This window comes from Ammodytes marinus (genome assembly GCF_949987685.1).
Source record: "Ammodytes marinus genome assembly, chromosome: 22".
In the NCBI taxonomy this organism is placed as follows: domain Eukaryota; kingdom Metazoa; phylum Chordata; class Actinopteri; order Uranoscopiformes; family Ammodytidae; genus Ammodytes; species Ammodytes marinus.
The window spans coordinates 13,493,397-13,505,896 of record NC_137226.1 but is presented as its reverse complement, the minus strand read 5'-3'; the positions used below and the strand labels follow the sequence as shown (position 1 = coordinate 13,505,896).

The following is a 12,500-nucleotide window of genomic DNA, read 5'->3' as shown; positions in this document are numbered from 1 at the left end:
CTATCTATTTCAATCCTCTGTTTGAACCATTATTCTATTGTTTTAGCCTACTATTTCAGGTGTTTCCTTCTTTAGTGGCCTAAAAGCTAGGCCTAATATAGCCTATGCTTACATCTTTAGGTAACTTAAAACCCCCTTCCCACTTGCAAGCTATTTTTTAGTGTTCAGGTGTTAAAGTTGACATGACAAAATGTCCCTTGGATATATTTTTGGATCAAAATAGGTTTTTTACATTCATTTAGCTACTCCAAAATCTTTGCATGTTCCATTGTAACTGCAAAAATGCGCCCTGATGTAGTGGCCTACTGTACTCTGGCCCTTTTTGTATATGCATCAACATATGTGTCAGCAGGTGTGTGTTTGAACTTACCACTAACAAGGTGACGGGTTAGGTGTTGTGCGATGCCTCGGGGCCCTTTGGGCTTTTCTCTGCAGGCACGGATTGAGCACACTATCCTCAGACAATGCGCTACTATGCTCTGCTCTGCACCTGTGTTATGTTTTCATGCTGACAAAGATGTGCTTTCCTCTTCGTGTGTTAAAGATCTGCTTTGTTTCCATGACTCAGAGACTAAAATAGTAAAGCTGCCACCAACCCTGAACCGAGGCTCTTTGTAGTAAAAAGGCCAAATAACTTCGAACACACAAACACAGCAGCGAATGGTTAGCAAATGGGTGGTATGTGGATTACTCACTGTGCAAAGCTGGCACACAAATGCTGAGTGAACACAATTCATTTGGCTTTCATTTACCTCTCGGGAGTTTCCACTGTGTAACAAATCACATATTGTAAAATGTGCACGTGTCATTTGGATACATTAAGTTTTTTTCTACCAGAAAGTAATCGCATTATTCATATTCTGCAAGCTGTAGGTTTAACAAAACTATGATCCAAACCCTAAACTTGTAATGAATTCATTCATGATAACTGGGCATTCATGAGGCTACACAGGGGGGAAAGGAAAAATAATTGACAACATCAAGACAGTAATACACCACTTCACCACTTCAAGACAGCAAACAGAGAATATTTATTTACATGACAAAGGATTTCTGATGTTTTCACTCTTGACACAAAAGAGGTCACTTGGTCACTTGTGACCAAAAGAAAAATTGAAGCTAAATGAAAGAGGTCTGTTTCATTTCCTGGTCAGTCACTGTCTGTGGTTGGATCATCTAATCTGAGAAAATATACTACTGCCCCCTAGTGGATTCAGAAAACACCATGCCAGTGAACTTTAAAGTCAACTTACAAAGTGTCATTATCAAACAGTGTAGCATTTAATTCACCTATTTTTATTTATTTTTTTTTAAGATATTTTTTGGCATTTTTATTGATAGAGACAGAGTTGAAATGTGGCAGAGGGGAGTGACATGCAGAGAATGACCACGGGCTGGAATCGAACCCAGGTCCGTTGGTGGCCGAGGCCCATGGGGGGGACGCCCTACCAACTGAGCTAAGGGCGCCCCTAATTCACCTAGTTGTCATACTTATCAAACCATTTGGTGGCCCTGTAGAAGCTTGCACATTCTATTCCCATTCATAAAACAATGCCTTTTTACATTTGTATACATATCCTATTTTTATTGACTGTGTTCTTCTCATGCAAGTTGTTGCTTGAAGAATATCATTTGAAAACAAAAACATCAGGAGCCTTTTCAATATTTTTGTGATTTTTTTAGTCACATGTTTTTTGTTGTTTATTTAAGTGAGATACAGCAGGAATTATCATTTGGTGGGTTCTTTTCCGTGTCCATCACGAGCCCTTGAGCAAAACCCTCAGTCTCACAGATGAGGTCGGCATTAACTAGTGTCTCCCAAAAAGCACTCAAATTATCATTTCATTTGTCCGGGTTCTGCATTCAGCGAAGTCTTTCTTTGATCAGTGTTCAGTGCTTCTCGTTACTTTTTGGCCTTTTGTGTCCAACTGTAGTGATATTATTTCTTGGAAAGAAATTTCATTTTGTTTCCTGGGGAAAAAGTAAAAAAACACAATAGCTATTTAAGTTGAGAATAAGCCTACGGTAGATTGTTTTTTTACAAAGCTTGTTTCACTTCACTTAAATGAGAAATTCTGGCTTAGACAGGCTAAGAAACAACCTTACCCAAGCCTTTGAGAAACCTGTTAACCCTTCGGTGTTCATTCTCATGGATGGAGTCTAGATACTCCTGCACCCTCGCTTCAAACAACCCTGAAGAAATAAAAAAAAGGAATCAGAAAAAGAATCAAGAATAACTGGATCGCCTCCTAACAGCTGTCCTTTTCTTTTTTCTCTCGCTCTTTACCTTTGAGGGCCTGCCTGTGGAGCTCTCTCTCGTGGATGAACAGGCCAAACATCTGGGTCTCCATGAAGACCTCCAGGAAGCGACGGATGGTCTTGGACGGGATGGCTTTGCGAAAGCCGTCGCGCTGGAAGGAGCAAGGGACCGGGGAGGAGGAAGAGGAGGAGTAGCCGTCCTCTCGCTCTCCGACGATGAAGAGTGGATAGTGGCCTACCAGCTCCACGAATAACCGAACAAAGGCCTCGGACACAACGGTGCTGAGATGGCCAAAGTCTGCAGAGAAGGGGATTAACATTGTGACGTACATGCAATAAACAAAAAATACAACGAACGTGCTCAGTTGCAAAACAACTTTAAATTGCTTTTATGGCTAGTTTTCAGTTACAGGCCCTGTTCTGTCTCACCACCACTGGGCGTGTCTCCTCCTCTCTCATTAGCGAGCTCTCTTCTCCTCTCCAGAACATTCTCCAGAGCCGATTGAAGCTTAGAAGGCAGGATGGAGTCCTCATCGTCCAGCTAGATAAAAACAGCAAAGGAAAAGAAAATTCATTTCTAGGTACGTCAAGGATTAAATCATTTTGTTTCACATGTGTATAGATCACGCAAGAGAAGCCATGAAAAACACACAAACATCATTCAACGCGGGGGCCCCACCTGTCGCAGAAATCGACTGTTTCCAAGATCCACAACCAGGACCTAATGCACAGACAGCCTGAATTAAAAACAATGTGCAGGAATGTATTGTATCTCTTCACAACTATTTTTTCTTTTGATAACTCGAGTGTCTTCCATGCATAATTACCTCCTCCAGGGGCAGTTCAGTGAGCTGGGGCAGGGAACTGGACAGCAGGCCGACGATAAACGGAGTCGGGGTGCAGACTATGTCCAGCATATTCGCGGGCAGCACAGGGATGTACGTGTGCTGCCATACAAAGGGGTAGAGCAGGGCCACCACGGCATGGCAGCACTGGGAGAGAGTACTGCAGGGGAGAGACACAGGTTGAATGAGTGGAGGGGGATGGATGAGGACTTTCTGACAAACACATGATGCTTTTACTTACTACTTTTCACCACATGAGGTTGCTATGGTCTAAAATACAGTCTTGAATATTCCCTAAAGCCAACGACATTTCCCGGAGAGGAAAGCAAAGCTGCATTCTTCTTTCTTCATTTACGTCACTCGTGCTTTCTGCATTCCACTCTTCTCACTAGTGTGACCGTTCTCTAAGACTCCCACTGGCTTTCTCCTTTTCAGAACAAACAAACTGGCCCCAGCATGACAACACATCAACAAGGCCGGCCTCAAAATATCTCGATGGCATGTTCCCTTAAATAAAACTGGGGGCTGCCTTAAATCCAATTTGAAAAATGTGGGTCCGGACCACCCGCGTTTCTCATAACATCATAATGAAAACAGCCCAGATGCGTGCACCTTCTAACTGTTGACTCCACGGTCGCATTACCAGCAGAAGGTTGTTCAGAGCAACCTCATGTTTTATATAGCTGTCCCACGGAGGGGAGATATACACTCACCGGACACTTTATTAGGTACACCTTGCTAGTACCGGGTTAGACCACCTTTGGCTTTCGTGTTGTGCGTTCAGAGATGGTATTTTGCTTACGAGTGGTTGTTTGAGTTAATGTTGCTTTTCTATCATCTCAAACCAGTCTGCCCATTCTCCTTTGACCTCTGACAACAAGGCTTTATTGTCCAACTGCCGCTCACTGGATATTTTGTCTTTTTAGGACCATACTCTGTAAACCCCTAGAGATGGGTGTGCGTGAACATCCCAGTAGTTTCTGAAATACTCAGACCAGACGTCTGGAACCAACAACCATGCTACGTTCAAATTCGGTTTGAACTTCGGCAAGTTGTCTTGACCAAGTCTAGATGCCTAAATGCATTGAGTTGCTGCCATGTGATTGGCTGATGAGCTATATGTGTTGGCAAGAAATTAAACAGGTGTACCTTATAAAGTGGCCGGTGAGTGTAGATTTTAGTATGTTGTTATTGCAAGCCTATAAGGATAGATTACCTGAGTTTGTCAGCAGTGAAGATGACCCTTCGCTCCAGCAGCAGTGATCCGAACACCCGGAGGAGCAGCCGAAGACTCAGGCAGGAGAACAGACACTCAAAGTCCACATGCTCCAAACGCGAGTCAGAGGGGCGACACAGCTCCATCATCTTGGGAATAAAATGCACCATAGCTACTGTAATTGACGGTTTTCAAAATGGACATTGATTCAACTGTGGCCTTTCAAGACCCTTAACTAGTTTTACACACTAAATAACTTAAGTGGCGGAAACTTAACATGGAGTTCATTTCAAGATTTTTTTCGTCAACCGTGCCAAAAATGTGTCACACACTCCAGCTAAGTGAGTGTTTTGTGCGTCACTAAAAATCCCACCTCTTCCCTCACCTCTTCCTCCCAATTGAGATTACTGCTGCCCTTAATGCTGACATAAGCAATGAAGTAATCACAGTAGAGGCGATTTGAAGGCTCACTTAAAATTCTTATGAACGATCAAACACATTTTTTCAAGGGCTTTTTCTTTTATCTAACTCGATTGTCTTTTAATATCAATGTTCCTGGAGCCTATACTACAGTCTCAGTTGTCACGCCAGTCTCGCTCACCTCAGTGCCTGAGCCAGGGAGGAAAGTTTTAATGGTGATGGTTCTACCCGGAGCCGGAAACTGAGCCTCCATGATGGCTCTCATAAAAGGCTGCACAAGGGCCGGAGACAAAGCCCTCCGCCTCTCCACCTCATCCAGCACCTACAGCACACAAACAAACACATGCACCTTATACGTTTGCAAAGTTAAAATTACATTTAGGTCTATAATAATAGTATAGGGGGGGACCAGTGGGAGCGGGTTTACCTTGGAGAACAGATTGAAACAGCCAAGGTGACTAACAATACAGTAGACCTCTGGCAGACGTTTGCCTTTTCCACTGGGCTGAAAGCGGGGAAAAAGAGGGGAAAGTTTATTGGCTGCTTCTGTTGAGGGAAAATCTCCAAAAAATATTTTAAGAATTTAAGAAATTTGATTCAACACCATATTTTTTCGGAAAAACAACTGGGTTTTGAAGCTATTTTAAACGTTGAGAGACAATTTAAAACGCTCACATGTACTGCAGAGAAACAAATTGACACACATACACACACACACACACACACACACACACACACACACACACACACACACACACACAATAATACACTCTTTCCCAGTCTCATACACTTCCGGCCAGACTCTGAGATGGACTGTTTTCCCACAGGCACGACGACTATTTTGGCACACTTATTTACTCAGCCGTCACCATGGTATTTAGCCACTTCCTGTTCGGTAGCAGCGCACTTATTTATTCAACTTATTTCTATTTACCAGTAAACGCCGGCAGTATCCAAACCTCCTGCTCCCATCCTCTCCAGTCAAAACAAAGGAGAACATTTCACTACGAGGGATAAAACAACAAATACAAACAAATTAGCATATCTTGACTGTACATATGACAAGAAACATAGATAACTATTTACATACAAACTGTTATATTGACATTTATTATTTTTGTGCACAGCCTACAAGGACTTCCAGGATGCATCATCATAAATCCATCATCCTTCCACATCGTTAGTCGTCTATCAGGGGTTCAACAGCAAATTACCGTTTTTGTTATTTTGATTTGCTCAGGGAGAAAAGCTATAGGGGATGTTATTTAAAACAATATTAATCAATGAATTAATTGTAATCTATGTGGAATTTCCTAAGCAATGGCATTAAGTTCATTTTTACACCCTCACCTCGGGTAGCTCTCCACCGGCTCCCAGTCTTTAGCGTCAGGGAAACAGAACTGAGGAATGATCCTCAGCTGATCCTCCGTCTCCCTCATGAACTTGAAGCTTCGCTCCAGCTGCAACACGACAAAGAATCAGTGACGCAATCGCAGCTTTCGTGCATATTATTTATACATGATATATATTTCAAGCTGTATGAGGGGACATATTTGAATTAGGATCAATTAAGTGATGCTTTATAAAGAACAAAAAAGCCAGGTTTAGAGCTTTTCCCTTGCTATTCTAGCTTTTTAGCATGCACATGATCTTGTGCGGTAGACTTGGAATTGGACACATATTTTGAATTGTTTTACATGTTGACTTTTGAGGCATTTAGCCCCAATGTTAAAGGAGTACTTAAGGGATTGAGAGTTAGACTTCCATAGAGTTTGTGGACGAGAGACAGAAAAATAAAGAAATAGAAGTAAGAACATCATTAGTAGTAGTACAAATACAGAAAAGACTATGTCCTACATTTACAACAGTGCAAGTGGATATATTTTTCTCTCTGTCTCTCTTTGGATATCTTTGTTCATTAAACCGTTCCTGAAGTTGGTATAACTGATTGATTGAACTGGCAGGCCGAGTAGTACTCCAAATGAGTTTACTGCCCTTTATATAAAGAAATTAACCCTAAAGGCAAGCAAAAACCCCAATCAGTACTCTGCTCCTGACCTTCAAGGGAAACTGCTGCGTGACCTCCGGCAGATAGTGGGCACCGGCTTTCGACTTCTGCAAAGACACGACTAGAAAAAACTCAAAGAGCTGACGCTGGTGGAGCTCCTGTTCCAGAAAGCTGCTGGTGTCGTTGTAGTGACTTGGTTTGCTCAGTATTGACTGGACTGACGAGAGACGCTGACGATGGGCTGGAGGTATAAGATAAAGTGTGGTTATGAATTGAAGTTGATGTCAAAATATACAAAAAAAACATTTAAATAAAAAGAGGTGCTCTGTGGTAGAAGTCTACCTTTTGCTCTTTCTTCAACTTCACTCTCAGAGTCACTGTCGGTTACTGCAAACAAAAGTCATGAATCTTATCATCAATACTCCAGTTACATCACAGGCATTAGGATATACAGTACATAGATCTAAGTTGTGTTTCTTGTGGATGATCGTCATTTCACATCCTTACTTCTCCCTGAGCTTGTCTCAGCGTAATGATAGATCCTCCTCAGGTGTTTCTTTCCGATCCGAGCCTCAAAGATGCTGTTGATTCTTAACACAACCTGCCGAAGAAAATAGAAATTCTACAGCATGATACATTTCCTCAAGGATGAAAACAAAGCACTTATGAGTACTATTTTGGCACCTACAATGAAAAAGCTGGGGGAAAAGTGCTACGGTGCTGTCAGTGTTGTATGATAAATATTCTACTTTAGCTCAGAGATTCTGCATAATGAAAGAAATATATAGCTCTACAATATGCACCCAAACACTCACCGTTGGTATCCTGCGGCTGGTGCGGCTGTAGGGCTCCCCGGGCAGCCAGGAGGTGTGCTCAGGCCCAGTGGGAGTGGAAGGAGGGCTGAGCTGGGGTGGGGATGAAACACCACTGCTGCTGTGACTCGACTGGTTTGACCTCCGCAGGTCCAGCAGCTTAAAGCTCCTGCTCGAATTCTGTCTGAAGAAGCCGGGCCTCGAGATCTTTAGACAGGCAAAACAATCATTGAACACATTGTCATCATCTTTTGAATGAGACATAAGTTAACTGTAAATTATTGTGCTTGGCTTTTTCATGCAGGAACCTTGGTAGTATCGGCGCCGGGAGATGAGGGCAGAGACTGCTGGGAGCACTGACTCTCCAACTCTATGTCCTCATATGGGTTCTCTTTGGAAGAGTCTGCAGGGAGACCAACGATGGTGAGATTCAACACATGTTCTTCTGCATTTTTATGTTTGTGTACATATAAATAAAAAATTTAGGCTGAAAGTCTGAGTAATTAGAACAACACTGTCGGGGCATCTACATGAGGTAAGCCTTCGGTGATCGAATACAGACAGAGTTTTGTGGATCTGATCGGTTTTGTCAACTTTGTGTCAACTCGTTTTGCGGTGGCTTGAACCTAACCGACATTCTTTCATATGAAAAAAGTTTATTTGGCTAAATGTCAAACTTTTTTCCTTTTACAAGGGGGAATCACTGATAATAGAGGTTTCTCACCTGGGATGTCTTCATAGTGATGTTCCTGAGACAGTGAGCGAGGGAAGAGTGGACTGGTTGACCCTGCAAGGTCTTCAAACTCAAAGGATTTCCTGTCATGGTGAAGGGAAGAGTGCAATTTAGTATATACTGTATGTGCTTCTGAACTTAATTCACTTCTTGTTTCCCTTTATACCTGTTGATATTGTCTCTGCCTCTGTCACACCTTGGTCTTCCATAGACACCAGAGGGAGGTTTTGAGGAGGTTTTGGTAGAGATGGAGGGCAGTGGAGGGAGGTTCCTTTTCACTGTCCCATGCCTCTGACTCTTCCCAATGAAGGCAGTGGTTGGATGCTGGAAGGTACGTCTGGGTTTGGGGACTGGGTTGATGGGGAGTGCCCCAGGCTCTGTGTACACATTCTCCTGGTGCTGGCTCCCATCTTTGGCACAGTGGGATTTCACTCTACTACTGTCCTTGCTCGGTGGACTGAAGTAGTTTCCGAGCTCTGGGGGAGTCCTGCCGTGGTTCTCCCCCATAGCGTCCAGCTTCTTGAAAAGACTGAATACAGCTCTTTTTTCCTGGTTGTCTTTTTTTTCAGCTGTTCTTCTGTCATTGCTTTTCCTCAGCGTCCCCACCTGCTGCTGCTGCTGCACCGCCACCGTGGGCGAACAAGGCCTCGAATCCCTGAGCTTTTCTACGTTCTCTTTCTCGTGGTTTTGCTTTTCCTTGTGGACAACTCTGCTGCCACAATCCTCCCCTTTTTGGATCTGACTGAGCTTGCTGCTGCTCTTGAGCGTTCCTCTTTGCTGTGTCCCCGTTTCGATAGGTGAGCAAGGTCTTGAATCCCTGACTTTGCCTGCATTCTCCTTCCCAAGATTTTCCTTTTCCGTATGGGCCGCTCTCCTGCAACTTTCCGGATTCTGCTCATCCGACGTTTTACTGGTGCTTTTTGTCAGGGATTCTGTCCTTTTCACGCCAGCTAACTGGCCCAAAGAACCTGAGGTAATGGGTGAATGAGTGGGTTCCTTCCCTTCCCACAGAGAAATCTTGTCCTTGATGTTGCCTCCATTGGATCTGGGGAGCTTGTTGCTGCTCTCAGTGCTTTGAGGGTCATAGCTCGGCCTCCTGTGAGCCATCATGGGTGAATCTTCCCTCTGGTTGCTCAGATTGTCTAATGGGGTGAAGGGAAGCTTTGGTGTCCCCTCTCTTCTTTGACCAGCGTTCTTGTTTTCCACTGAAGCAATATGAAAAATACTTTTTTCACCAGGACAGCCCTTCTTTGGTCTAAACACACAAAGAAACGAATGTTCATTTAAGTTACAACTCATAAATCAAAACTATTAAATGTGAACTTGCACATTGGTGAACACATTTTACTAGTGAATCCCAACCAAGGGTACGCTAACTTAAGTTGTTGGGATAACTGAGCTAAAATACCTCTAAAAAGATACAACCAAATATGTTTAGAAATGAACTTAAACCACTTGTTCCCAATGAGAAAGCATAAAACCTATAGCAAGCAAGCAGAGAAGTTGAAATAATTTGCTAAAATAATGGCGTAACAGCTGAAACAGCTAAAAGTACCAGATGCACCAAATTGTCTAAAGCTAAAAGTACCCAAAGTGGCATAACTGATAAACGTTTTAAATAACAAATAATAGTAAAAGAAAAAACCTTTAAATAGTTTGGTATACATACTGGGTAAACATGTAAAATACAGGTTAGCGAGAAATCATAAGCTAGCTAAAGGTTTTGTATAAACAACAATTTAGCTAATGAATTAATGTTTGAAATAGATATGGTTAGCTATACAAAAAATATTGGATAAGCAGTTCAAATAGTTACCTAAATATAAGTATGAAAAGTTGCTAAAAATGGTAATCTAAACTGCATGGATAGGCCTTAACAGTTCAAACAGCAAAAAGTAATGGCTGGAAGGGTGAAATGTCTAAACGTATTGAATAACTTATAATATTATATGTAAAGATTTGGTGAGCTCATCATCTGAGAGGTTTGTGAGCTTTACATTATTCCTCGGTACATTTTTATACATTTAAATCAGCAAATTCAAACAATGTACAAACAAAAAGCGTACTAACTGAGTGCTACTAGAGTTTCCTGAACTCCCCAGTATGGTCACTGTGACTGCCAGTTAGGGGACACTGTCTTTTTCTGGCGACAGTGGGAAAATTCAGAGTAAATGCCAAAGGACAACCCTATGACCGAGCATCTTCTTCTCATCGTCCTTGTTAAATAAACACATTCTTGGACCGGAGCCCATTTCATCAGACCGTTATGTTTTAATAAATAAACTGGAGGAAATGGGAAGCCCTGAGGTTGAAAAACCAATTTTCTGAATTTTCCTTACTGGGTGTGATGAGTGAAAGGCACCCTAAAAAACATGTTTCTTGTTTCCAAAGCCTAGGGGGAGTTTTTGCGGAGAAAAATCTCCATCTACTATTGGGAAAAAATGTTCACTGATAAACTTATTCTGATACCAACCTGTTGACAGTGGAGTAGATGCAGTCCGGCCTGGTTATCATTCTCTTAGCGTCTGCCATGATCACTGTACACCTGAGGCAGAGAGACAGAGAGGAAAGCTGTTGAATGAAACAATTCAGAGTTTGGATAATCAACCTTTTATTGGCTTACTGCCTTGACTCCAATTGACAGTAAGGCTTTTTCAAATGAGCCTCAATATCTCGGCACACACTTGAAGTTACACAATGAGGTTAAGATGGTAAGATGGACATTTTTATGTGTTGTAACTGTGACTATTCATTCACAGCTGGTAATGTACAGTATTTTTTTTTGGGGGGGGGGGGGGGGGGGGGGGGCCGGTGGGCAGACTCAAGATAGAAAACATGACAAACGGGGGACTCGGGGTGCAAACTCCCTCGAGCAGTTTGTCACACAAATCAACATTTCAACAGTCATTAGGGAGCTCTGGCATGATTGAATCACCCCCTCTCTGCATTTCTATTCCTTTAGTGTATTGTTCTATGCTCCTTCTTCCACGGCTTTCTCCTCACTCGGGGACCAAACTTTGACCCTCAAGGTGACTAAAACGCCCTTCTCTCCTCTTCTTGAATCTCGGGTCTTCTCACATCTCTGAGGCCAATGTTTCAAAGTTCAGTGGCCCTCTCAGATAGTGCTCAGTGGTCATTTCCCAGCTCTGAAGGCTAGTTGTCATCATGTTGATATGTAGTTCAAACGACACTAGTGTGCATGACCACAGGGACTGCACACAGGCAGCCCTTAAAGACATAGGGGTTCAAATGATTAGCTGGGAAACAAGGCATTCACATACATACAGTAGATACTAGTGTGATAAAGACAGCAAGCCTTTCCAGAGCTGCATAATTAATCAAGAAAACACAGAAGCGGCCTGACCCTCACCCCCCACATAAGGTCAGCAGAAAATGTATGGAAGTTAATTTGGAGTGTTCGCACACTTGAGGCACACATAAGCTTGAGACAACACAGCCTGATGAAATCCCACTGTACATATTACATTTCATATATGATATATATATATATACAAGGATGAAATCTGTTTTTCTTCTTACCTCCTCCTGTCGTACAGTTTCCATGGGTTGGTCAGTGAGATGGGAGCATAATACAAACGTTGCTGCTATAACAGTGTCCATTGATGTAACCCCCCGAACCGCCGTGGTGTGCTTCACAGTATATGTCCCTTTCTCAAACTCGATCGAAGCCTTGATGTAAAGGGTTCTCACCTCCTACTACTGTACACTCCTCTCCCTGTCTCTTCTCCAATCTTCAACTTTAATTCACTCTTCCTCTCCCCACGACAACTTGATATGACTTCCTCCCTCCCTCCCTCCCTCTCTCTCTCTCTCTCTCTCTCCCCCCTCTCTCTCCCTATGCATGTCTCTGAGCATGACTGTCTCACTCATCAACTGGCATCATGAACAACATGCTATAAAGAATGAATAACTATTAATACTGACTGGAAAAAAATGAAATGCCATAATCCCTGCCACACGGGACACACGTCATTCCAGAGTAGGCTACATCATGATTTCCCTCCAAATCTGATCTTCGTTGGAATTCCCACAGCAACTGTCTGCTTCTGACCTACAGTTGCCGATGCAGCTGTAGCAGTTCAGCCGCACAGTTTGTGCCCTGTGGTGTATTTTCACTTCCATATAAAAATTAAAAATAATATCCAGAGGAGATTTACAAACTGGAAGTGTACAAAATAAATGTCAT

General features: G+C 42.7%; 1 protein-coding gene across 1 annotated transcript; it reads right to left on the bottom strand.

Moving 5' to 3' along the window:
• Nucleotides 1-1,837: 1,837 nt before the first annotated feature.
• On the bottom strand, nt 1,838-11,927 carry LOC307268323 (DENN domain-containing protein 2A-like). Its single transcript, XM_080050908.1, has 20 exons — nt 11,834-11,927; nt 10,767-10,838; nt 8,460-9,548; nt 8,285-8,376; nt 7,869-7,963; nt 7,564-7,767; nt 7,256-7,349; nt 7,091-7,135; nt 6,799-6,989; nt 6,091-6,200; nt 5,675-5,744; nt 5,168-5,245; nt 4,922-5,062; nt 4,321-4,469; nt 3,087-3,264; nt 2,939-2,980; nt 2,689-2,800; nt 2,288-2,557; nt 2,107-2,193; nt 1,838-1,971 (listed from the first exon to the last, which is right to left on the bottom strand). Exons 2-20 carry the CDS (start codon nt 10,823-10,825, stop codon nt 1,940-1,942), a joined length of 3,138 nt encoding a protein of 1,045 aa, XP_079907034.1. The 5' UTR covers nt 10,826-10,838; nt 11,834-11,927; the 3' UTR covers nt 1,838-1,939.
• Nucleotides 11,928-12,500: the final 573 nt, after the last annotated feature.

What these genes read in the sequence shown, in the direction of transcription:
- LOC307268323 (XM_080050908.1), bottom strand. Translation starts at nt 10,825, where the DNA reads ATGGCAGACGCTAAGAGAATGATAACCAGGCCGGACTGCATCTACTCC. An exon ending in CGCAGCAGTTTCCCTTGAAG is followed by an intron (nt 6,201 to 6,798) that starts GTCAGGAGCAGA and finishes GTCGTGTTGCAG; the next exon opens with CTGGAGCGAAGCTTCAAGTT. An exon ending in AGGAGACACGCCCAGTGGTG is followed by an intron (nt 2,558 to 2,688) that starts GTGAGACAGAAC and finishes CCTTCTCTGCAG; the next exon opens with ACTTTGGCCATCTCAGCACC.